This window comes from Perca fluviatilis, chromosome 4 (genome assembly GCF_010015445.1).
Source record: "Perca fluviatilis chromosome 4, GENO_Pfluv_1.0, whole genome shotgun sequence".
NCBI lineage: Eukaryota > Metazoa > Chordata > Actinopteri > Perciformes > Percidae > Perca > Perca fluviatilis.
In genome coordinates this window covers 26,244,001-26,270,845 of record NC_053115.1, presented here as the reverse complement: position 1 = coordinate 26,270,845, position 26,845 = coordinate 26,244,001, and the positions used below count along the sequence as shown (strand labels likewise).

Genomic DNA, 26,845 nt, shown 5'->3' with positions numbered 1-26,845 from the left:
AATACTACAGTATATACCAGTCATTGGTATTACTCCTTGTGGTAAAATATTTAATAAACTTAAAGCTATAGTGCATAGTTTCTGTCTCCCCCATAAGGAATTGTAAGTAATGACAACAACACTATCGACGCACCCACATGATACAAGCCTGACGCGATTGCGGAGCTTATAGTCTTGATTAGCTTTGTAGCAACTCATTTGGCAATGGCTTGAATGTAAGGGACGTTCATTAATATCAAAACGTTACACACTAAAGCTTTAATAAAGGATTTATAATACCATGTAACAAGTGATACTTAATAGCAAAACAGTTTTACCTGCAAAATGAAAAACAATCCATGAGGCCCTTAGATTAATTAAGCCACTTAACAATGGCACCATTATGGAACCCATCTTTTCCTCACCTTTTCCACCACCCTCTTCTTCCGTATTGAAGCTAATGCTTGTTTTTTCTGTTGTTGCTGCTGATCTTTTTTCATGCTGCCTGTTTGTCATTTTATTTGTTATTGTTAATGTTTTCATTGATGTTATTTGTAAGGCATATCCAACAGAAAATGAGAAACATTGGATTGATGGTAATTACGATGATATCCCCTAAAACTGCAAAAGCAAAAAACACAGAAGCGAGTGGTGCCACTGGAGATAATGGAAACGGGCCAGCAGCAGGCTGTGATGTATCTGCTGAAAATGGTGAGGATGCGGACGCCGGTGAGTCAGCAGCAGCTGGCACGCGTTCAGGCCGTGCACGGCAAGGCCCATTGATCGTGGAAACAGTTAGTGGTAAGATTACTGGCGCTGCATTTAATGCTGCATGGGAAGCACTGCCGGTGAATAAAGTCATTTGATGAGCAGATGACTTTTCCAGGGGTTTAAGGGTTAACATAAAAAGTGTGTGACGACTGAGCAGAATGCTGCATTTTAACTGTTATTGGTTAAATGGCCTTTTAGAATTATCAGAGAGTTCAGCAAGAGTGGATGTGTGGACCTTAAGAGTGCCTTTAAGAAATGCTAATCAAATCTGATGCACTAACAGTTTTTGTCTATAGCACACACATTTAACAGTGAAATTAATTTAAACATACTTTTGTCTTATGTTTTGTAAACAATAGAACAGCATTTGTTATTTAATTTTATTTCTATGACCTACAGGTTGGATATAAGCAGGCAATGTGTCCACCTCAGAGAGAGAGAGTGAGTGAGTGAGTGAGTGTATGTGTAAGTATTGTTTAAATGCACCTGTGCTCTGTGTTAACAATGTTGCTTGCTTTTCTAATTGTTAATTCAGGATGAGTCGGTGCATTGAGGTTAATTATTTAAATGAGAAAACGCAGAACTGATCATGTTCTTGACGCAACTGCTACACATGTGTGTAAACACACTCTTACATAATTTGAAGATGGAAGACAACCCAAGCTGACTTTGGAGGATGACGACACAATCAATTTCTGGACAATGAAGATTGAATTCAGATCAACCACAGAAAATGCTGATTTCTTCCACTGACCTAGGAAATGTCTTGAGTGGGATTTCTTCTTATATTTTAAAAGCGTGTATTTCTTTCAGGAGTAACTAAGTGAACAGAGGCAAATGAAAGCCTCGCTTAAGGTATTCTTATAAGCTGCAATGCTGAACAAACTTTCAAGATAAAGAAGACCACTACCAAACAAGACCGAATCATCGAACTACTCACTGACCAAGTTTCAAATGAATGCCAAATGCGCTCTTCTTACATTCCTTACAAAACTTGGATTATATCTCTTCTTCAAGTATGATATTCTCTGACATCACATCTGCATTTTAACATGTATTTTATAATTGATTATAGAATACATGATATCAACAGCAATAAAATGTGTGGTGTTTGTCTGTGAGGTAAGTGTGTACACATCCATGCATGGATGCATTACAACAACTTGAAAGAACAGCTTGTATGCAGATGTTAGCTGTTGGCCCTTTGCATTCACTAACTTATTGGTTGATGAATCCTCAGACCCAGGAGTTCACTTTCATGCTGGGCTTTCTGACTGCAAAGCCATTGTTGGAGAAGCAGCAGAGCTGGAGTGTAAAGTGAGCAGGGAAGACTGTGAGGGAATCTGGTACAAAGATGGAAATGAGGTAAGCCCAGTGTCTAAATGTGGTTATTATGAATAATATAGGCTTTGATGTACTTGCAGTAATATAGCCAAACAGGAATTGGCAATTATTGTATTCATATAGGTGAGAGCTTCAGATGAGAGTTCATTCATATTTGTTGTGGTACCGTTCGTTTTTTCCAGATTAAATCATCTGAGGGTATAACCATTTCAAAGGAAGGAACTTTCCACAGGCTGAAAATTCACAAAGTCACAGAGGAATTTGCTGGAAAATATAAATTTGAAGCAGATGGGCGGAAGACAGAGTCCTTGATTATTGTTGAAGGTAAACAAATGTACAGAAATTGCTTACTTGCATAAACAGGTTGCATCACTCATTAGAAAGCGCCCGCAGGTCATGGTCATAATGGATTTTTTCACTGCTTTTATTTTGAAGTTTATCTCAATTACATAACTACTTGTAGATACAGTAGCATGACACGCTTAAAAAATCAGTATTGTTTTACCAATCATTTTAGATCCACCCAGATTTTCTACTGAGGACCTGGAAGCATTTAAAAGCACTATAACCGTGAAAAAAGGACAAAAAGCTACCTTCAAACTACCTTATGTTGGACGGGAACCTATAAAAATTCAGTGGTACCTTGAGGGTGAAGAGCTTTCAGAAGAAGCAAATATTAAGTTTGATCACTCGGAGGATTGCACCTGCCTGTTCCTAACTAAGCTGCAGCGCAAGGACAGCGGTGAAGTCAAATTAAAACTCAAAAATGAGTTTGGCACCGTCGAGGCCTTCAGCCAGCTAGTTGTAACGGGTATGTATACAAACATTATTTTACAGTATTTTGTATGCTGTTATAGTGTAAATGGCCTAAAAATAACTAAATAACTAACTAACTAAATTAAATGTTGTTACACTTCAGGTTAAGTGTTCAGCACAGATTCATATTCTATATGCTACTTTGTTTTCTGACAGATAAACCCACTCCTCCAATGGGACCTCTGGAAATTGTTGAAGCCTCCTCCTCTGCACTTGAATTCAAGTGGAGGCCCCCAAAAGACAGTGGTGGCTGTAAGATAGGCAACTATATCCTTGAACGAAATCAAGTTGGCCGCAACACCTGGAAGAAGGTGGGGCCAATTGGTCCAGAGGCCAAATACAGGGACACTGATGTAGACCATGGCAGGAGGTACTGCTATCGCTTAAGAGTGGAGACTGAAATGGGCACCAGTGAGCTGATGGAAACAGAGGACCTTCAAGCTGGAACAAAAGGTAAACTCAGAACAATATTATAACACTATGTTATCTTAGAAATACAATGATTTTAGTAAAGGCCGGTCACAGCACACATCATTTCTCAGCAAATATAATTCCAATAGCTAGCAAGGACTGGCAGCTTCACAGGAGCAAAAGAATACGCACAAATCTCTTGCATTTTCAACTCTGGTGAACCCACAAATTTGCACCGTTGACCAATAGCAAATGGTCTTGATAGTGTTGACCTTTGAAGGGAAGAACTGCAGAGCCCAAAATGGAAAAGGCCATTGAATCATCCAGTTTTATTATATCTTACAAAAGAGGCATGATTATGCTACTATCCTTGTTATGAGACATTCTCATTGTCAGAGATTAGCAACTCTTCAATAACTATTGAATAAAACAATGTACAATTCTAAGAACGACATCGCAGGGGAAAGTAAACGCCATATTACAGAGAAAATAGAATGAAGCTCAGAGGGCTATTGTGACTGCATTGCACTTGCATGTTCTGGCTTCCTAGAATGTTAGTCGTTATTTCACCAGCTACAATAGTTCACCAACCAGCCCTGTGATTATCCCCCACATCACCAAGCCTCTACCATCACTTATTTCAATAGATCACACCAATGAATTTCGATGAGCCACTTTCAGGTGTTATCAGGTCTCCCCAGAATAAACCTTTGTAATTTTAACATCACAATCAATTCTCCCATGGTACACAATTCTACATGTTTGACTAAGAAATGACTTACGGAACCCAATTTTTGTGTGTACAGCATACCCTGGACCTCCATCAGCCCCAAAGGTTGTAAGTGCCTTCAAGGACTGCATCAACCTCTCTTGGTCTCCTCCATCTGACACTGGAGGAACCAATATTCTGGGATACAAACTTGAAAAACGCAAGAAGGGCAGCAACCTGTGGGGCGCAGTAAACACAGCTGATGACATGATCAAAGGTTACTCTATTATTCATACATTATGTCTGTTTGATCATGTTGTAATAGTCTATTACAACACATAAGTGAATGTTTATTGCTGTAGCTCCTATATTGCATATTTATTTTTCCCATATAGGTAAGGGAGTCGGTGTGAAAGATGTTGTCGAGGGTATGGAGTACGAATTCCGTGTGTCAGCAATCAACAACTCTGGAGCGGGTGAATTTAGTACACCATCTGAGTTTGTGTTTGCCAGAGACCCTAAAAGTAGGTGGACATTGGGAACAGTCATTATTTCATCAACACTTCATACAGTCCAATTGCAGCACTGAATATGAATCATGTGTTACAGAGCCTCCTGGTAAAGTCATAGACTTTAAAGTGACAGATTCCACCTACACAACCCTGTCCCTGTCTTGGACCAAACCCAAGGACATTGAGGGGGTTGAGGATGAAGCCAAAGGATATTTTGTGGAGATCAGGCCTGCAGAAAATACTGAATGGGATCGCTGCAATGCAAATGCAATAACCTTGAATTTCTATACAGTGAAAGGCTTGAAGTCCATGGCCATGTACTGGGTGAGAGTCATTGCTACTAATGATGGAGGACAGGGAGAGCCACAGGAGCTGGATAATTACATCCTTGCTATGCCCCCTCCAGGTAAGAAAATCATGATTACTAGAACTCTACTGTATCAATACTTATTAGTTAAAGACCCAGTAGTAGTACAATAAGTGAGTTTAACTTTAAAATCCTGACATTAGGTAACCTGAAGAGATTAACAGATACTCCACAAACCCAATTAGGAGTTACCTTGTTCAGGATCATTAAAGCATGGTTTGAACAATCAAGATAAATGCTATGATGTAGGGATGTCAAGAGACCTGGTACTTTGGAAGTAAAATTCTGAAAACGTGATGGTACTCGTGTTTCTACAGTAGCGTAGGTACCGGGGGATGCAATTCTTCCGGACCTGACGGGGAAGTATACGCCTAAAAGTGTTCTAGTTTGCCGCTAATTGCTGGAGAAGAAGAAGAATGCCCACCAGCACAGGAAAACAGAGCGCCTCATCTCCGTTGCCGTGCACGACGGCTTGATTGCAGTCAGCCTCTGGCTTTACCGAAACATAACATCTATAGCAACAGCTTTCCCGACTTCACCTGGAGCTCGCAAACCGAAAGTAAAGTCACTTTTTGTTTTCTCTGCCGGCAGAGAGAAACAGACTAACTAATAAACATGCTTGCTGTCTGGGAGTTCCAGTTGAACTCATAGAAGACAGTACTGTATGCTGGCTGTGTGGTGATGCCAGGCTTCAGAGCAGCGGGCTGTGCGCCCAGAAGACTGACATTTTCTCCTGATTACATGTAAATTACACTCTCCTTGCCCCTCCACTCCACACCAAAACAGTAACGTAAAGTTGAAAAAAAAGAAAGAATACTGCCCCCCCTTCCTCAAATGTTTAAATAAAGAAATGAATGTTTAAGTATTATTATTTATCGTGTACTTTTGGTGGTATCGGTACCTACCTAGATTTTTGGTATCATGACATCCCTACTCTGATGAACTGAGTTTCTGTGTAGATCTAATTGTCTTTTCCATCTTATCATCAGTAATGGAAGTATCATATGATTATAATATATGACTCAAGTTAAGAATGCAACTGCAAATTCAGGATATATGTACATTTGCAAAGAAAATATTTATTTATATGTTAAAAAAATGAAAAATAACCAACACAATAGTGTGCGCATGAAAACCTTCAAATAGTTTAGTTGGTTGGTGTTAATTTGTTTTGATTATAGTGGTGGAGCATTGTTTGAATCAGTAAAAAAAATTGTCCAGGTCAAATGAAGAACACAGATGATTGCAGCAGTACAGCATATTGTACTATAACATAAAAAACAATATTTTTGTAGTTTTGCAGTGGAATCGTGATTTTTCTGGTTTGCCCTTTATCCTGGAAAGGCAATTGTCAAGATCAAAATGAATGCCATAATGACAAACTTTCACCCTTCTGTTTACCTAGTGAGACCACGATTCACGGATGCCAAAATTAAGAGTTTCATGATAGTGAGAGCAGGAAATTCTGCACGATTCAACATTAACTTTGAGGTAATTTAGGAAGTAGTTAAGAAGACATATTTAGCAATCTCTTTTTGTCCTCTGACAAAATTATATCTTCAAATACTTTGTAGGCCTCTCCTTGGCCTGAGGTCATCTGGCTGAAAGATGGAGTACCAGTGTCTAAAAAGGTGACCATCAGCAATTCAGAGGGAACATCCCAGCTTCTGATTCCTTCTGCTGAGCGCAGAGATACTGGAATCTACACTATCATTGTCAAGAATATTGTCGGCCAAGAATCATTCAGCACTGAAATTAGAGTCACAGGTGAGTTCGGTAAAATACTGTACATTCTTACTGTATAAATAATTTCCTACTTTTCCATATACTGTAGATAAAAAGAAAAAACGTTTGTATCTTAACTCCAGATGAGCCAAAGCCACCAGGTCCCGTGGAGACAGACGAAAATGTGCCTGGCACAGTGACTGTTTCGTGGACTGCATCTCCAGATGAGAAACGTGATGACAGGCTGCACTACATGGTGACTAAACGTGATTCAACTAAGACAGCATGGCACACCATTGGAGATCACATCTTCAACAATAGATTCACAGTCTGCAACATAATGCCGGGAAGAGAATACCAGTTCAGAGTCTATGCAAAGAATGACATGGGCGCCTCCAAACCCTCTGAATCACAAAAGTGGCTTATTCCTACTAAAAAAGGTATGTCTAAAAAAAAGATGAACATCTGTATTTGAAGAAACATGACACAGGCTTAAGCAAATACAGTACTAACATTTTAACCACACAAACACTAAGGCTACAAACAAAGTTGAATAGTTTGTGTACTTCTTTCCTTATGCATCTTTCATAACAATGTACAAAGATTGTACCATCTAATTTACTATCTACTTTAAAAAGACTGATGCCATTGAGCCATACATTTATTGTGTCAATGTACAGTTTTTTTCTGTTTTTAAGACTTTATTTTTGTCCAATGAAAGTGCATAGGTCAGTACACAAAATGCAGGATCACATTTTGGGGTCAATACAACAATAATTTAAGCCTCACCATCAGTCTAAAGATCAACCCTTGTTTTAGCCCTTAACATTTATTTTCTTCTTGTGTCAAGAGTTGAGAACAATAGTCTGTCAATATTCAGCCAATTAATCTGGCCGATATGTTAGCTTTTGACTTGATTTGATCCGATCATCTCACCAAATATAGTATCTTTGAGATGTTTTTATTTATTTTTTTATAGCTATCCATGTAATTTTGATACCCCAAACCATTTTATACTTTATCCATTAGCACAGACACAGAAACAGAATCAAACATTATTTCTATGTTGCTATGCTGTAATATTGTGACGAACTGTACCTGTAAAACCACCCTCAGGTCAATGTTGAAATATGTTCTCCCGTTACGTGATTACAATTCTAATTTGATGCCATGCGTATCTAATTTCTTCCAGAAAAGTTTACTATGAACATGCCAGAAACCAAGGCATGTAATCTACAGTGTCCTCCCAAGTTCATTGTCCCATTGAAAATGCACACTGCTCCTCAAGGGTATGAATGCTACATGAGCTGTGCTATAAAAGGGGATCCAACACCTCATGTGACATGGCTCCGCAACAGTATCAGTCTGAATACCAACACTAACTACTTCATCTCCAACACCTGTGGAGTCTGTTCTCTGCTTATATTGAGGGTTGGACCTAAAGACTTCGGGGAGTACAAGGTTGTCGCAGAAAGCTCTTTGGGGAGGGCAGAGTGCTCCACTAAACTGACAGTCAGAGGTAAATTTTTACCAGAATGTAACTGTATTTTAAAGATGCCACTGTATCACTATGTTCTGCAACGATATGAATGTTCTACAGTGATGATCTCTGACATCTAAAACTAATAAATGCCTTTATCTTTTTTTCCAGAATAAATGAACACACTGAAGATGTTTTAAGAAGAATTGTTCTAAAATGCTTACAGAAACCAAGTTGTGGTAATTTGCATACTGCATCTTTAGAGTTAAACAAATCCTGTCAAATGTAGAATGAATGATTATTTAATATTGCCTGTGATACTTTCCTTATAGGTCGTTAACTCTATGACAAATTCCTATACAGGCTGGCATTTATTTAAAGTGAAACTAAATAAAGTCTTAGGCCAACACACTTTGCCAAAAAAAAAAGCCACAAACGTGTTTTGTTTGTTTTGATTTCAACTGTGCAATCCTCAATAAAAATGCAAGCTTGAAATACTAGTGTGCAATTTGGCATATTTTAATGGTGGTAATATGCATGTTAAACAGCAAAGTATTTACAGTACAGGACACTGTGTAGCAGTGATTCATTAATTTAAAGTGTTAATTTAAGGTTTGTCTAAAGCATCTGCTTGTGTCAATTACTTTGTTTTAGATGTATAGTGATTGTTTGGTTGCAATTGTTTTTCCGTAATTGTGGATTTTCAATCATCCTTTATAGTGAAACTGAGATGAAAAAAAATACTGACATGACAAATGTTTATGATACTGACTGTTAGTATTGTGAGTATGTTATACATATGAAAATGTGTGGGTTTAGTGTAAATAAAGACTTCATACTGTTACTTTGACATGGAATTTTTCATCTGAATGCCATTTCACTTTAAAAAAACAGTTAACACTTAACAGAAATATATAAATTATATATATATATATACAAAAATACTAATTAACTAACTAAATAAATAAAAATAAATACAGATGTATACAGTGTACATGTATGATGATTGACTTGAGCATATATTGTGGTCATGGGTCAAAGCAAGCAAGTATCAAAATCCATACCGCTTGTTCATCTTCATGAAGTTTTATATGAATAATTTATGCCCAGTCTTCTTGTATTACCTCCCTAGGCATATTCTTTGCAAGGTCAGACACAAGTCCAAGTTTAGAGTCACTGAAGAAGAGACGGCCAAGAGTTGCAACCTGGGCTTAAACATGTCAAACCAGTGCAGGATGACACCTCTCAGTTTCAAAGTAAAGTGCCTATTACAGTATTATATATGCTATAATATGTATATTTAATACATGCTACTATGTCACTTTTTTCTGTTCTGTTTCAGTCTAACAAGACAGTAAAACATAACTTTGGCTCATTAGTATTAGAATGAGGTTTAGGTTGTTGTTTTTTTGCTTATCAACTGATATGTCCAATGTCAATAAGTAAATAGGAACATTTAAGCAAATTGTCTCATTTTTGGCATAGACTTCCGGCATGAAAAAAACGATCCATTAATTCAAACATTTCTGAACATTTATTGTTATTGCCATTTCCAACAAATGAATGGAAGGAGCTTAAAAAAAAAATCAGAATTTAATTGACACTTACCTCTTAAATGTTGGGATGAAGATCAAACAGCCTAAATGTACAATTAAGCGGATAGAGAGGCAGCTCAGCCCATGACACTTCTATCTCACTTCTCATGAGACTTCCCTTTTTAATAAGAGCAGCCAAAAGCACCCTGCTGCTGAAATTCCACTTTTGAGGGAGGGATTAGAAAGCTTCACTCCTGCATTCCCTCTAGTGCCCCTTTTTCAGGAACCTATAGCACTTAAGGGCCAAAGTGAATGTCAGTAAACCTATCCCCAGGAGCCACAGTGAAAAAGCAGTTGGTTAGGTTGCTGCGAGTGTCTCTGAAAGACTTCATTGCCTCTCAAAACGAAAAGCCCACACTCAGGAATCAGCTGGAACCTGGCTGGCAACAGACAGCGAGAGAACAGTTCACCTGAAAAATAAATAGTAAGTTAATTGACCGAGTATTGTGAAAATTCCTAATATGTGTATATGTCATTCCATCAAAATCTTTATTCTGTTAACCAATTTATGTAAATATGTATATGTTATATGTGCTTATCTGACACTAGTTTGCATTTTACTGTATATTTACCTTTGGTAAACATGGTAATGAGACTTTACTAGTTAGCCTAAATGAGAATTTTTATTGAATGCTGACAGCAGTTTAAATTAGTTCAGTATCTCTAAAATGTAATATGATAAAAAAAAACAATATGATGAGCTGTAATATTGTTGTTTATGATACATGTTTTAAGTGGAATTGTCTAAGCTTGATAAGAAATAATACAAAAAGTAAAAAGTTTAAGAAAGATCACGATCAGACTAATGATTGTGCAAGAGCAAGAGAGTAGTGGTAACTGATAGTCAAACTACAGAAACATACAAAGTTATTTGTTTATTCAAACTAAAATTGGTCCTTCACTTTCTTCCTGCCACAAGTGGTTACAGTAATTTGCCAAGCTTTAATGTGATATTTATTTAGTATTTTATCACAAAAAACTGACAAAGTAAAAGTACATGCACTGCTTTACCATGTTGCTCTGAGATTTAGGACATGGCCTGACAGAACATTCATAAATCAGTTCACACCCTTGGCAGCTATTTTCTCTCTCAGACAAATATAGTTTTAAAGCAGTCACAGCAGTACACCAAGTGTGCAAAACTGCTAAATATGCAGACACTTCATCAACTGACAGGACTCTACATAATGTATTTTAATTAAATTCAATATTAATAGTATAAGTGATAAAATGTAATCCAAGAACAAAAGGCTCTGTCATTAGACTAAGGAGATCCTCAAAATGAAGTAGATTAACAGAGTGCTAACATTAGTTTGTCTTGAGCCTTTAAGATGTTTTTATCACATACTGGTATATAAAGAAGTAATATGTAATCTAACCTCTCAAATTAAATCAGAAATAAAATTAGAAAAAAAATCACTTTAAGTATGAATACGTACATATTTTCTGAATTAAACATTTTGCAAGTTTTAAACACATTACACATCACTTTGCTTATATGGCCCTTTTTTTGCAAAAGTACTTTATACTTTACTTTATTACTAAATAACTAGTACCTTGGTGTAAGTTTTTTTTTCATAGTTGCTGAAATGAGTATTTGATTTTTTCACATACGCTGTTTTGGCAAGTGGAGACTGGAGCTGACTTATTATACTCTTTTGGAGAAGTTAATTACGAATTATTTAAAATGATTAAGGTGATATCTGATCATCAAAATTTACCATTTTATAGTTTAAGAAATTTGATTTAATGACACACTAGATTAGGAAGTAGAAGAAAGAAAAAGGGAAAAGAGGTTATTTTTTAACCACACAACGCAAAACCTAAATACAAAGATGGTTATGACTAATGTTACATTTGCAGTAAGTCACTTGCGTCACTTCCTGAGTCATAATAGATGTTTTATGAGGTATGTGACCTACTTCCTGAAAAATTAGGCCTGCCTATTTTGCAGGAACCTACGAAAGGAATGTTAAGCATTTTGTGATCACAGGAATCCTTTAATCTAGATATCAGATATCCTAACACCATTTGCGATACAGATCTTACTCGTCACACAACGCAGCGTACACCATAATATTTGTAATTAGGGATTAGTAATTGAAGGGAGGAATAAATTACGTCTCATTACATCTTAACTGTCTCTCAAAGGATCAGCTTTACTAAAAAATGCATCAACATTGTGTTGTAAAAGCAGGCATAATGCCTTAAGCAACTAGTTAAAACAATGATAAGTGATACCCATTACAGTTTCAGACCATCTGGAAGATATTAACTGCATGTCAGACAGACGAGAATTTTCATGGTTACTAGCAGTGGTCAAGCCATGCTGACAGTTCCAGACTACATTGGAATTTTTGTACATGTTGGGCATTGATATGGGAGAAAATAACCCTAATATACAATCCAAGCAACCATCAAAGTGAAGACCAATTAAAATGTTATATAAGCAAACTAAACAGTGCCTTATTAAAGTATTAAGTGTTTTAAAACCGCATTCTAACGTTTTTGCATTAACAGAGAAGCTGTTGTCCAAATCAAGATGTTTAAAATACGTAGAGCGAAAGAGGAGGAGCCAACTGCTCCAGGGCAGGGTAAGTAACTAGAGTTTGAATACCCATCCTTGACAGCAAATTAATGCCAAACAATAAAATATGTGATCAAAACTAAATGCATAAAGTATAGCCTTTTGTGAGACATATGAACTTAAATCAAAGCCGTCAAACCTACAGAAGTTCTTCATAAGTGTGTAAATAATGCAATTTATCTCATTTAATGCCAGTGAGAATTAAAAAGAAGTCAAGGGTGCCTGGAGTTATGATCACGCAGTATGTGGAAGAACTACCTGAAGGCATGGCCACCCCAGATTTCACTCGGAAACCCATTTCTCTAACTATTCAAGAAGGTAAGGTACCAGCTCAAATCACATGCACAACCTAATTTCTTCCTGATGTTCTTAATCTAAGATAATAACATAATGGTACATTCCTGTTACCATTTCTGTAGGAAAAGTAGCAATCTTCAGAGCAGTCATTATTGGCGAACCAACACCTACTGTGACCTGGGCGAGAAATGCTGGAGAAATTGATGACGAAAGGTGGAAAATTGTCCATGATACAAGTTCTGGTGAATACCAACTACAGGTGAGATCACGGACTATGTCTCACAAGGAGTGCTTATACAAATGCGACGGATCAATAAATACATCAGAATGATCAGTAGGCTGCCTTGCACTATTTTTTGCAAAAATACTGATAATCATGTATTGATTGATAGATGCCTGCTGTAACGGTGGATCAAGCTGATACCTACAAGTGTTATGCCAGAAATGAATATGGAAAAGCAGTTGTTACTGCTACGCTTAATATTATTGAGGGTTAGTTACTTACTTTTATTCCATTCTTCCATTAAACCAAATTTAAGTATTAAGATGAATAACATCTGTCTCACTTCACTGCATTTTTCTTCTCCCATTTTAGTTGGCTTTAAGAAGACCCGAGCCTTGCAGGAAGCAAGAACAGGTACACAGCTTACATTTAATCTATAATAATGCAATGTCAGTCATTGAATGAAAGTTGTAAACTGCTGCTGACTTTGTTGTAGCTGTCCGACAGACACCTGAGGACTTCAAAAAGGCCTTAAAAAATAAGTAAGTAGTACATTTATGAATGGGGAAAAAGTACATGACATTTTGTTGTTGTTTTTTGTCATTTATGACTATTACCTTAAAGTTTTTTTTTTCTTTTCGTAGGGTTGACCCTGAGGCAAAAGAAGAGAAGAGACCAGAAATCGATGAACGTTTTTGGGAATTGTTGATGAGTGCAGACAAGAAAGATTATGAGTCCATCTGTGCTCAGTATGGTGTCACAGATTTTCGTGGGATGCTGAAAAAACTAAGTGAGAGGAAGATAGAAAGGGAGCAAGAGCAAGAAAGGGTATGTCTCATATTAATCTAAATGTAAATATAAAGCACCTACACAGCCTGGCATCTATATTTATATAAATGAAACAAACTATAAATATTATTTTTTTAATAATACCAATTACAACAGGTTGTTGAAAGACTATGCAACCTAAAGCCCATTGAATTGAAAGATGATGGTGATGCAGAGTTTGAACTTGAAATGTCACTGAAAGACCCTACCAGCAAAGTCTTCATATACAAGGTGAGATGTTTCATTTCAAAGATTAACTTTTCTCAATGGTGAAAACAAAAGCACTGAAAGTCGTGTTACATATTCTGCAACACGGACACATTCACATGCACACTACATATTGTTCCAACGTTTATGACTGCTTATGTTTAAACAGGATGGAGTTATGATTCCTTATGATGTGGATGCAGAGATAAAACATGGACTGAAGCAAGTGGGAAAGAAGTTTGTGTTTAGCATCAATGGTGTTGACCCAGACGATGCAGGATTATACCAAGTTGAGGTTGATGGAGTTAAGATCTTCTCAACTGACTTCAAACGTAAGATGATGTGCCAAATTAATTATCTACAAACTTGACTGTAACGTGTACACAATGCCAAAACAACAGTCCAAAAAGAGCTACAATTGCTACATGAGTTGTCTTGTGACAGGAAATTTGAAATACCATGTTGTTAATAATATATTTGTGCTTCGTCTAGTTCCCCCTGTGGAGTTCTTGGTCAAGATTGAAGACGTGAAAGCAGAGGAAAGAGAAGACGCTGTGTTTGAGTGTGTCATCTCACAACCCCTGAAAAAGATAAAATGGACAGGAAAGAATGTCCCACTAGAGCAAGGGGACAAATATGACATCATTGTGTCAGAAGATATGCTGATTCACACATTGGTGGTGAAGGACTGCAAGCTACTGGACAAAGGAATTTATGCGGCTGTGACTGGACAAAATTCCTGCAATGCCTGGCTTATAGTGGAAGGTACCCTTTACACATTTTGAATTGGATCTTTTCAGACTGTTCAACCCAAGTTTATCAGATAATGAAAATGTCTCTTGAAGCATTAAACATGTCCCGGTACTGTGTATTTTTTATTAGCTGACAGTGAACCAAACTCACAAGGAAAGAAGAAAGCTCGCAAAACAACCAGAGCGGGTGGTGGTGGAGCTGAACTTTTGAAGATTGCTGAGGAGCAACGTGCTAAGGTACAGAAAGAGAGAGATGAGTTGATTGCAAAGGCAAAGGCAGAGGCAGAAGCAGCAGCTGCAGCAGCCGCCGCGGCTGCAGCTGAGAAAGCGGAAGCAGCAGCCAAAGCTAAAGCGGAAGCAGAAGCCAAAGCTAAAGCAAAAGCAGAAGCCAAAGCAAAGGCAAAGTCAGATAAAATGGTAAAGGCGGAAGCTGGAGAATGCGCAGAAGCAACCACTGTTGAGGGGGAAGAGGATGAAGATGACAAAGAAGAGGATGTACAGGAGGAAGAACAAAAGGTACAAGCAAAGGAGGGAGAGGCTTCTGCTGAAGATGCTGATACTGAAGAAGGGGAGCCTGTTCAAGAGAAAAGAAAGCGAGTGCGAGCAGGCCCACTTGTCCCTGAAACAGTCATTGGTATGCATCAGCACAGAGCATTTACACTGTACTGCTTTGTTGTTTATACATTCCTGTTTCCAGTTAACAATAAGGTTAGTAATGTGAGGTATTTCCATTTAGACCCAGGAGTATACTTCACCGGCGGACTGTCAGATGTAACCGCAATCATTGGTACTGATGCAGAACTGGTCTGCCGGCTGAGCAGTGAGGACTGTGACGCAGTTTGGTACAAAGATGGGAATGAGGTGAGGAAGAGCTGGTTCAGGAATAGCTTTCATCTTTAACCTTCTGAGATTTAAGTGTGTTTAGGAGTGTGGGTTCGCATAAAATACATAGATCAGTCAAAATGCATTATCAGCATGCACCACCAAAAAGCAATTCATCAGTTTTTACCAGAAGCAAGAGCAACACCGGTACTGTTTTCACTTTGTGTGTGTGTGTGCGTGCGTGCGTGTGTGTGTGTGTGTGTGTGTGTGTGTGTGTATATATATTTCAGATAACAGCTACAGATGATATCTGTATTGTTAAAGATGGGACTTATCGCAAACTAATTATCAAGAACTGCAAAGAAGAGGATTCTGGAAAGTACCGATGTGAAGCTGATGGGCGTAAAACAGAAGCTGCGTTAAGTGTTGAAGGTATTGTAATCAGAACTAATTTGAGATATTCCTACTAAAGCAATACAAACAGGTAGCCACTGTGAAAATGTGTAAAACAATATTCTTTTCAGCTCAGCAATAAAAGTCTCAGTTTAAAAAAAAAGTGTTTCTCCTGCTAGATCCTCCAAGAATTAATGCAGATGACCTCACCGAGTTCATAAAACCTGTCAAAAAAAAAAAACAAAAAAAGCCCCCCTTAAACCAATCTTTTGTTGCCCCCCCCCCCCCAAGGGCCCGGGGGGTAGGGGGAAAGAGCTGTTGGAGGACACCCATATCAAAATCGAGAAATCTTCCTCACACAGCCGCCTGCTGCTTACCAAGTGCCAACGCAAAACCACTGGAGAAATTAAGATCAAGATTAAAAATGAATGTGGAACAACTGAGGCCATCTCGCAGCTCGTTGTGTTGGGTATGGTTGTACGCTACATGTTGAGAACTACATGTTCTTCTGTTGTACAAAAGTCATATATATAATACAAGATGTTGATATAACTGTGGTTGTTCTTTATACTTCTGTCGTACTGCAGATAAACCAACACCACCCCTAGGCCCTGTGGATATCATTGAAGCTTCGGCAGCTTGCATTGACTTCAAATGGAGGACTCCCAAAGACAATGGCGGTTCCCCTATCACAGACTACATCCTGGAGCGCCAACAAATTGGACGAAATAGCTGGAAGAAATTAGGCAAGATTGGCCCAGAGGCTAAATACAGGGATACTGATGTGGATCACGGAAGAAAGTACTGCTACCACATCAGGGCAGAAACTGATCAAGGCATCAGTGAAATGATGGAAACCGATGACATTCAGGCAGGGACAAAGGGTGAGCCTTCCTACAAGCACACCGAAATTTATTGACAGTGTCTCAATTACAAAAGGCTTTGTGTGAGCCAGTTAAAAAGTGACAGTTTTTTTTTCTATTTCATCACTCTTTCAGCTTACCCTGGACCTCCTTCTACACCAAAGATTATTAGTGCTTTCAAAGACTGTATCAATCTTGCTTGGTCTACACCCACTAATACTGGAGGAACCAACATTTTGGGATACAACATAGAGAAACGGAAGCACGGCAGTAATCTGTGGGGCCATGTCAACCCACTCGATGAGCCCATCAGAGGTACAGGGTTTACAGATGCATTGTCAAGTACAAATGTTCAAAAGTAAAAAAAAAACTTATTCTACTTTATAGTCTTAATGATACTTTTGCCATACCAACAGAGACACAGTATGCAGTGAAGGAGGTCGTGGAAGGCTTTGAGTATGAGTTCCGTGTATCAGCTATCAACATTTCTGGTGCTGGAGAGCCAAGTGTGCCTTCTGAATTTGTGTTTGCAAGAGATCCAAAGAGTAAGTAATAAGCCTATGAAAGCTATATTGTTATCATCTCAATGCTTAATTGCTCAAATCTCAATGCTTAAATGTTTACACTTTCAGAGCCCCCTGGTAAAGTTACTGACCTGAAGGTGACAGACTCCACATACTCCACTTTATCGCTGGGCTGGTCCAAACCCACGGAGGAAGAAGGGGTCAAAGATGAGGCTAAAGGATACTTTGTGGAGCTCAGACCAGCAGAAAACCCTGAATGGGGTCGCTGTAACTCCAATGCTATCATTGTGTCCTCCTATACTATTATGGGTCTAAAGTCTATGGCCATGTACTGGGTAAGAGTTGTAGCCACCAATGAGGGTGGAGATGGTGAGCCTCAAGAATTGGACAACTACATCATTGCAATGCCTCCTCCAGGTTAGTAAGTGGAAATTGTTAACTGTCTGCAGAAAGAATTTGATACATTTTACCTTCATTTAATCACTTTAAACTCTCCCCACATTGTCACAGTAAGGCCTCAATTTACTGACAAAAAAATGAAGAACTTTGTGGTAATGAAAGCTGGGAATTCTGCTCGGATCAACTTCAACTTTAAGGTTCAGTATAATATTTATACAAGCAGACACAAAAAAACACCCAGTTGTTTTGTTCAAAGTCATGTTTAAAGTTACAGATTAGACACTTCTCTGCTGCTCTACCAAAAAGTATAAACCCACATCTTAGCCCTGTATCTCCTGTTGTTGGCAGGCCTCTCCAATACCAGCTGTCAAATGGCTCAAGGACGGTCATCCTGTTCCCAAGCGTGTGACAGTGAGCAACACAGACACGTCATCGCAGTTAATGATCCCCTCATCAGAGCGCCATGACACTGGGATCTACACAATCATTGTCAAAAACCTTGTTGGTCAGGAGACCTCTAGTGTTGAGATAAGAGTCACAGGTAAAGCTGGGCGATATGAAGAAAATCAAATATCTCGATATTTTTGACCAAATACACCGATATCGCAGCGATATCACAGGTACAATGAAAAAAATAAAATTCCAACTAATGCATAACAAATAAAAGTTAAATGGATAGGGTTTATGGTTTTGCAATGTGATATGTATTATATTTTTAAGATTATTCCAAAGTTGCTTTAGTTTTTGAATGGAGCAAAAGAGGTACTCAAATTTACATAATTACTAATTTAAGCTTTTAAAATATGTATGTTCTTTAAGGTGCAAAGATGCAAAGAAAATTAAGTCTTATGTATACTATATTTTTTGTACACTTTGGACTTAAGGGATGTGTGGGGAAAGTTTAAGGAGAGCATGACTAATAGCAAGATATTTATAATCTATCCTACCTGTTTCTAGATGACCCCAAGCCTCCAGGCCCCGTGGAGCTGGAGGAGAATGTGTCGGGAACAGTGACGGTCTCCTGGACTCCTTCTCCAGATGAGACGAAAGACGACAGGCTGCACTACATGATCACCAAGCGTGATTCTGTTAAGCGTAATTGGCAGACTGTGGCAGACCATCTCTTCAATAACAAGTTCACTGTCACCAATATCATGCCGGGAAGGGAGTATAAGTTCCGGGTCTATACGAAGAATGACATGGGGCTTTCCAAGCCCTCTGAGTCTGCGATCTGGGAAGTGAAGAGAAAAACAGGCAGGTTTAACAAATATGATGCAATATTGTGTACTAATTTTAAACAACTAGTTTGTTAGTCAATTAGACAATCAACCGTTTCAGCCATTCATAAAGAAAAAAATTCAGTTCAATCAATTTTTTTTGTAGTGTCAAATCCTAGCACATGTTATCTCAGGACACCTTACAGATAGGACTAGACCACAATCTATAATTTACAGAGACCCAACAATTCCCCCCAAGAGCAAGCTTTGGTGCAACAGCGGTAAGGAAACACGTCCTTTTAACAACCGGGCTCTCAGTGGGTGGCCATCTGACACGACCAGTTGGAGAGAGAGAGAGAGAGAGAGAGAGAGAGAGAGGAGACATACAGAAATATGACTCATAATTATAGCAGTGGGTAGACACAATGCCAGACATTTGCTGGTTTTGCTTCTTAAATGTGAGAATTTGCTGTTTTTCTATATACTTTTAAAATGTAATGTATCTAGGTTAGTCAGACTAAACAAGACATGTTCAGATGTCACCTCAGGCTCTCGAAACTTGTGATGGACATGTTTCACTGTTTGGTTTGACAATATGAAAAGAAGGGAGGGAAAAAGGGGGGAAAGAGAGGGGGGGGGGAAAAAAGGAGGGGGGGCAGTTTTCATGGACTAAACATTTTTTTTTTTAAAAAAAAAAAACAAAAAAAGGGGGTAAACATGGCCGGGGGGGTTTTTGGTTTTTTAAAAACTATTTCTATACCACTAACAAGGCTCAAAATAGTTCCACACTTCCACAGTAGCATAATGAGGGTCCCTACATGTAAACTGGAGCATTGAGAACTTTGTAAGTGTACAGACAGTTTATTAAAAAGATAGTTTAGAAATACAGTACCGTTCATGTATACATGCGGGCGCCATCTTGGGAAAACAGTCATGACCAGTCGAACGCCTTGTAACCAGTAACCAGTAATATAGCTTAAGCAATCGCTCAAGCATGGCGTTTGTTACAAAGTTCTCAATGCTTCGGTTTACATGTAGGGACCCTCATTATGCTACTGTGTGGTGCTATTTTGAGCCTTACCCGTGCCCCGACGACTAGCGTTATAAGCTAATTAGCAGTTTGCGCTAAAACTGGTCACATTCGATTAGCATGAAAACAAATCCAAGAGAACAGTTGACTCGGTACACATGTGTTATTAACCCCTAGGTTCATTTTGCGCCGGATTTTTCCTTTAACTGCAAAAATACTCAACAGATTAATCGACAATGAAAATAACTGTTAGTTTTAGCGCTAGTGCACTTTAAAAGGCATCTACCCAGATCTAAATAGATATAGATAAGTATAGAGCTGCAAACAATAAGTATTAGTTGAGGCAAAGAAAATGAATCATCCTCTATTACTAATTTTAGTAACAGCATTAAGAATGCCAAACATTTGCTGGTTCCAGCTTCTAATATGTGAGAATTTGCTGCTTTTCTTTGTCATATGATATTGAATGATATTTCTTTGGAGTAAAGACTGTTAGTCTGATGAATCTAGCAATTTAAACACTTTGGACTCTGAGAAATTGTGATGGGTTGTGATTTTGTTAACTTTTGATATTTCATAAACTAGATGATTAATCAAGAAAATAGTTGACAGATTAATTGAAAATGAAAATAATTGTTAATTGCAGCCTTATATTTGTACAAGTGAAGGAACAAGTGAATAGTACTGTATGTAATTAATAGGAGCATAAAAGGATTGACAATTTTGACTTGGCTGTCAAAAATCCCTCTGTCCCAAAACAATTATAGTAGCAAAGTGAGAGGTGTCACCATAACTCATCTAAAGAGAGATCAATAAATATGACACCCTTTTAACTTTGTTTCCATTTTCTTCCCTCCAGAAACATTTTCTCTGATCCTTCCTGCCTCTAAAAACTGCAACTTTGAGACACCTCCCTCATTCTCTGTTCCACTGAAAACGCACAAAAGTCCAGAGAGCTACGAGTGCTACATGAGCTGTGCAGTGACTGGAAACCCCAAACCCCATGTTACCTGGTGCAGAAATAGTGTTAGCCTCAACACCAACACTAACTACTATATCACTAACACATGTGGGGTCTGTTCTATGGTCATACTCAAAGTTGGGCCCAAGGACAGTGGGGATTACACAGTCATTGCAGAAAACACTCTGGGCAGAGTAGAGTGTTCAACTAAACTTGTTGTTGAAGGTAAAAACACATTCAAATGATTTGTTACATTTTTTTATTCTATTTCTCCGGCTATATGTTTGAACATTAACATTATACTGTATCTTTAATCTCCCTCCTCCTTTAGATTAGGATGATGCAGTTGGCCTTAACTCCTGAAGACGCCTGTTCCATTTAAAGTATTGAATATAAAGGATTTGCCAATTTTGAAACCTGCTTTTTTGCGATTTACTGTATTGATGTGTTATAACAAAACGGTGGAGAAGAAAATAAAGGATAAAGAGAGAAGAAACAGAAAAGCTCTTGATGACTATCCACAAATGTTTACAAACCATTAACAAATCGGACAAATTTAAATTTGAAAACTTTTTTTTTGTATTTGAGTGCAAAGTTTACTCAATTTATCTACTGGATGCCAAGAAGACTTTGACAAGACACATCCGAGATTCAACACTAATGATATGCTAATCTTGCACCCAAAAGGGTTATTTATTGATCTAATGTATTTTTCCCTGAGCTGTAATTATAGTTTCCTCTGCTGTGTTCTGAGTAAGACAAAAAATCAGCTGGCTTCTCTGAAGTTCTGACCTCATGGAAAATTGAAGATTTGACAATATGTCTAACTTAGTATGTCTTAGTGTTTGTATGTAAATTGTTTTGAATTATCAATCACTGTGCCAAAATAAATCCTTCCCTGTTCAATAGTGAACTGTTTCATTTATATCTTTACTCTTAATGTAATTATGAGGTTGTCACTTAAAGACTAAGAGTCTACAGACACTCTAATGGCTCTGTGAGGCTGTATGTTTTGTTTTGTACTTTAATTTGTCATTGCACAGTAGACAGAGAGAAATAAAGCAATCGATCTGCACGAAACTTGGTACATAGCATCTCCAGACCGACCTGATAAAAAGTTATCAAAAGAATTTTTATCGGATAACAACTGCGCAAATCACGCACAAACAAATTTGTGTAGCTAGCTACGAAAACACGAACTTTGCCATATCTCAGCCAACATAAATGTTATCAACACGAAACTTTAGATTGTTGTTTCCATGACCCTCTGTGGCTCCCCAACAAATGTTACGAAAATTGGCCACTAGGAGGCGCTACAAGTACAAAAAGTTTATATCTCATGAACAGCTCACCGATTTTTACGAAATTTTGAGGGTACCATCTAGGGCCACTCCTGAGGCCACCCCTACAGTGGGGTACTGATTCGTCAAAGTGGGCGTGGCCTATGGGACCCAGGTTTGGATTCACCACTTTCACTAATGTGAGCAACTTCAAATTTTCCGCAATATCGCGCAATACCAACTTTTTTGAACTCCTCCTAGGCCGTGCGACCGATCTGCACAAAACCTGGTACGTAGCATCTCCAGATGGACCTGACCAAAAGTTATCAAAAGAATTTTGCTAAGTTAAACTATGCGCAACCACCAAACAACATTTTGTAGCTAGCTACCAAACACAAACTTTAGAATATCTCGGCCAAATTAAATGCTATCAGCAAAAAACTTTCCCAACATCAACATCCCACTGCTCTGTACCAAATTTGGCGAAAATCTGCCACTATATGGCGCTATAATCAACGTTTATATGTTTTGGCCGATAACTCAATGCATGCAAATGGGACATTTGCGATTGCAATTTCTCTGCTGTAGTAATTGCTATCAACATGAACCTTGTGACGCTTGTTCAGCATGCCGCTCTGAGGCTCTGTACCAAATTTGGTGAAGATCGGCCATTAGGGTGCGCTATAGTCAATGTAGACCAGTTTTGGCCATTTTACTCAATGTTAATGGGATATTTGCAAAGGCAATGTACTGCAGACCTTGCGGCTCACACTTCCCGATATTTCCTGACGTTTGGCTCCCCACCGTTACGCTTTGGGTCCCGCTTTCGCTCGCTCCCTGGGACGTTGGGGGCGACTCGCACCAGGAGGGTTGAACCCCGTCATAACTGATGCAGTTCTAGTTTTACTATTGTTTCACATTGATTACGTTCTAAAGCACAAATAAATTATCATCAAACACTCAATAGACTTTTGTGAAGACAGATGCTCTTTTCTCCTCTTCTGCATTTTATTCATTGCAGCAATAAACAAGGAAGTAGGCTACTGTAGTATGGATTTATGACCATTATAGGACGAACAGAGAACATCTCTTTGTTTATTATCATTAAAAGTAAGTATTTAACAGAGAAAGAGAGTGGTCTGCACGAGACAGCCCCAAAGTGAACTCCACGCTGCGGGCGCATGTGTGTCTCGGGCAAGAGAGAAAGAGGAAGAGAGGGAGAGAGAGGGAGAGAGAGGGAGGGGAGGGGATGGGGGGGGGCAGTTCTCTCTAAAGTTCTAACGGTAGGGTTCCACACAGCGAAATTTCGCTTTGTTCTCATTGAGGTTGAATGGTGACGAAATTCGCCCTGATTGAGCGAGATGAGAGCGAATCGCCGAGGGGAGCGAAATAAAGTTGACGAAAGTTTAACTTTATTTAAATGAGGACCACTCAAGAACCAATCAAGTCCGTGTGTTTGTGTTTGGAGGCAGGAGTTACAAAAAAAGTCTGACAAAGATGGCGGAGATTATCAGCGCCGTATCATGAAAATTTGTATGTGTTTCTACACGAACATTGGTACTTCTATCAACACAAATTGTGTTTTTTGACACATGAACTTAGTTAGGACACATACACCACTAAATAGATCACTGAATATGTTAGTTTAAACACTCAAACTTTTCAGCTAGCCGACAGGCTAATCGCTAGCATGTTCGGACATTGGATTTCATTGTAGCCTAGCCAGGCAGCTAGCTAGCTAGGCTACTTGTGCATTTGTTTGATTACATGTTTTGTTGGCGAACATTGACGCTTGTCGCAACATGGATTGTTGTTTATATGTCACACGAACTTAAACAGGGCAAAGACACCACCAAATAGACCACTGTAGATAGTTTAAACACTCAAAATGATTCAGCTAGCCGACAGGTCAACCGCTAACATGTTCGGACATTGCATTTCATTGTAAGCATAGCAAGGCAGCTAGGCTACATAGCCAGGTTCCAGAGCATTTATGAGCTAACATTTTACCGATGGTTTGCTGCTCTGCACTTGTGTACTGATATCGCAAGACACTTTTTACCTCGACAAGAACTCTCTTCATGTTTAATCTCGTCACACCTCTAATAGGCACTGCAGAGCTTTGAGCTAAACGCTAACACCATCATGCGAGAGAGTTTCTACATTAACACTCTGAATGACAATGTGCTATACGCAGATGTTAAGAAGGTTGACCATAGCAGTTTAGCATGTTAACACAAAGTACAGCTAAGGCTGATGGGGAATGCCATTAGTTTTACATACAAATTAAAATGTTAACCTAATGATGGTGCTGGATGAAAAGTTGTCTATACCAAATTTAAATGCAATCAATGCGATTGTTGCCATTTCACTCAGAACCACATTTCAACCAAATTTCATTTCAATACATCAAATTGTTGCCAAGTCATTTCTTTAAAAAAATAAATAAATGTAAACATCATGGTGGCAATCTATCTTAAAGGTTGTTTCAGTCTGGACCAAAGTGTCAGACCAACAGACCGATGTTCATAGATCCACACCTCTAGTGCAGCTAACAAACAAACAACCACAAAAGCATGTCCTGGCTACTAGGGCTGAACGATTAATTGCATTTGCAATAATATCGCGATATGTTAAAGCGCGATTTCCTAATCGCAAAGGCTGCGATTTGGTCACATGACTCGCAAGAGCAAATCAGTCTGCACTCTGCAGAGAAAGCATCAACTTGGCACGCTAATGCTACGCCGTACCTTGAGCTAATTTCTGTCATTCAAACAACTCTGAGTTGTAGTTTAAAACTTTTACAGACATTTTAATAAAATGAAGGGTTTTATTCGGGCTCGAGTCCATACATGCAGTTAATCGATACATGCACGCAGAACTGAAGGCTCGGTTGGCAAAGATTAGCTCTGATTAGCGGTTAGCTCCGGTTAGCGGTTAGCTCCGTTATAAAGATATGGAGTGGAGGACCTGCCACTGAGAGGGGTAACAACCAGACTCTGATAAATGACGTTCGGGGAGCTTTCACAGCAGCGTGGCCGCAGTGTTTCAACGGTTTCATTAGTACAGTTAATCCCACGGCAAGAACACCAGCAACTAACGTAACGGCAGCCTCTCTGAACAAGAGCAACGTTGACGCTGTCATGCACACGGCACGCAACTTCATGAGGGGGAGGGGCTGGAGGCAGCTTCTCTCTGTGCACTGTAAATAAAAAATTACACCGTTGTGTGTGTATATATATATACACACTATATTTTTACTTATTTAACTGTATAGTAAAGTTCAAAGACAGTGTTTAAAAAGTGCAATCCACATGTTTACATATGTTTATTACAGTAAATAATTAAATAATCTAACTACTAAGTGTGGTAAAGCCACATATTTGTTTTTAAATTTCTGCAATCTGTACTTTAGTTTGAGTGATTTGTTTCTGACTTCCATATGAATGTTTACACCAGGCTTGGTCAGTGCTCAATATACTACTGTGATTGAAGTAGTTAAATAAAAAAAATATTTTCAAAAAACATGAGCTACAATTTCTGTTCCAAAATGTCAATAAACAGACTCAGGCACTGGCCTTGTCTCGGCCCATATTAATCGTTGTCTTCAGGTACAATCAAACCATTCATCATTCTGTAACACCAAACACCATTACGTAACTTCACATACACCGCTTGCACTTTGCCAACTGTCACATGGCTTCAAATTTCTCTTTTACTGTGAGCAAGTGTTTGCAATGCTTTCAGAGGATATTATGGAAAGTCGTCAATGATTAAAAAAAGTCATGTGCATGACTAAGTGCAACCCTGCAAACAACTGAGTATCTTCCTGCATTAAGTCCTAGGACACACTAATATCAGTGGCCACATGCCATCCTGTTATTTTAGACACAACTCTTTACTGGGAGTTTATAGTACTAGGCTTTGACATTTAAAAGCCACTAACCACATGCCAAAAGTATTTCACAATTCCTTGTAGTGATACACTTAGAAAAAACATTACACATATTGGCTGATTTGATCATACTGTACTGTACAAAATAGGTTTCCTTTAATCAGACAAATGAAAAGACATCTTCCTTTTGACAACATAAAAACCTGGATGCTGTACATGATTTTTCACCACAAAATATTACACTTTTAGTGTAGTTTAATTATGTTATGTTTTGCAGGACAGAATTCAAAGCTCCTGACTTGTGACCTTTTGCAATAAATGCCTAGAAGAATGGCAAGCCTCTCATATCAGCTTCACATGCCTGAGAACAGTCATAGTTCCTACAGCCACGCATCCGCTTTTATTACACTGCTTGAAATATCCACACACACATAATCGTGCTCAAACTAAGCATTGCTCTGTTGTTACTAAGACCACAATAACTGAGTTGTGGTTTAAAGTGCCAGCAACCCAGACTCCATGAGGAATCTGAATGACTTCTGTAAGTTAATATCTTCAAGGTGAATTGTGTGTACAACATATACATTATTGAAAAGTACTTCTCCGTGACATTTCACATTTTTAAAATTACTAGCAAAAAAAATCCAAGTTCATTTGAAGATTATTTTCTTTTTCTTATCACGCAGCTCTGACCCAGCAATGCTTAATTGTCTGTTAAGTGTATAACTGACTGGTGGTGTTGATTTCTAGAAACACTGGTATCGCTGTGGCTTTTATTCAGAATGAAATTTATGCAATGTTTGATGCTCTGTGCTTAAGCACTTTTGCTAAATACTCATAAATCGTATTACCTGTAGT

General features: G+C 38.4%; 2 protein-coding genes and 1 long non-coding RNA gene across 6 annotated transcripts in view; 2 read left to right on the top strand and 1 right to left on the bottom strand.

Moving 5' to 3' along the window:
• igfn1.1 (immunoglobulin like and fibronectin type III domain containing 1, tandem duplicate 1) overlaps positions 1 to 8,958 on the top strand; it is a 28,109-nt gene extending 19,151 nt beyond the window's left edge. For 2 of the 4 annotated variants that reach the window (XM_039797694.1, XM_039797693.1), the window contains 13 exons: positions 610 to 780; positions 1,991 to 2,115; positions 2,277 to 2,418; positions 2,612 to 2,905; positions 3,067 to 3,363; positions 4,128 to 4,307; positions 4,426 to 4,554; positions 4,640 to 4,948; positions 6,315 to 6,400; positions 6,484 to 6,676; positions 6,778 to 7,074; positions 7,827 to 8,153; positions 8,286 to 8,958. In XM_039797694.1, the coding sequence (XP_039653628.1) occupies positions 610 to 780; positions 1,991 to 2,115; positions 2,277 to 2,418; positions 2,612 to 2,905; positions 3,067 to 3,363; positions 4,128 to 4,307; positions 4,426 to 4,554; positions 4,640 to 4,948; positions 6,315 to 6,400; positions 6,484 to 6,676; positions 6,778 to 7,074; positions 7,827 to 8,153; positions 8,286 to 8,290 (2,555 nt within the window). In that variant the 3' untranslated portion in view covers positions 8,291 to 8,958. The remainder of the gene's footprint in view (positions 1 to 609; positions 781 to 1,990; positions 2,116 to 2,276; positions 2,419 to 2,611; positions 2,906 to 3,066; positions 3,364 to 4,127; positions 4,308 to 4,425; positions 4,555 to 4,639; positions 4,949 to 6,314; positions 6,401 to 6,483; positions 6,677 to 6,777; positions 7,075 to 7,826; positions 8,154 to 8,285) is intronic. The other 2 variants (XM_039797695.1, XM_039797696.1) reach the window with 1 other exon arrangement.
• A 1,097-nt stretch (positions 8,959 to 10,055) lies between these two features.
• Positions 10,056 to 21,725, top strand: LOC120557407 (immunoglobulin-like and fibronectin type III domain-containing protein 1). The gene is given in 25 exon segments (XM_039797697.1): positions 10,056 to 10,133; positions 12,230 to 12,303; positions 12,492 to 12,614; positions 12,716 to 12,852; positions 12,986 to 13,085; positions 13,189 to 13,230; positions 13,313 to 13,358; positions 13,461 to 13,644; positions 13,762 to 13,875; positions 14,021 to 14,183; positions 14,344 to 14,616; positions 14,734 to 15,237; positions 15,340 to 15,464; positions 15,716 to 15,857; positions 15,998 to 16,114; positions 16,117 to 16,287; positions 16,406 to 16,702; positions 16,817 to 16,996; positions 17,098 to 17,226; positions 17,314 to 17,622; positions 17,716 to 17,801; positions 17,953 to 18,145; positions 18,562 to 18,858; positions 20,711 to 21,037; positions 21,144 to 21,725. Coding segments are annotated over 24 exon segments (4,116 nt in total). The 5' UTR covers positions 10,056 to 10,133; positions 12,230 to 12,251; the 3' UTR covers positions 21,149 to 21,725.
• The window catches only part of LOC120557409, a 30,018-nt gene continuing 21,924 nt past the window's right edge, over positions 18,752 to 26,845 (bottom strand). The window contains exon 4 of the long non-coding RNA XR_005638967.1: positions 18,752 to 18,835. This is a non-coding gene — a long non-coding RNA (uncharacterized LOC120557409). The remainder of the gene's footprint in view (positions 18,836 to 26,845) is intronic.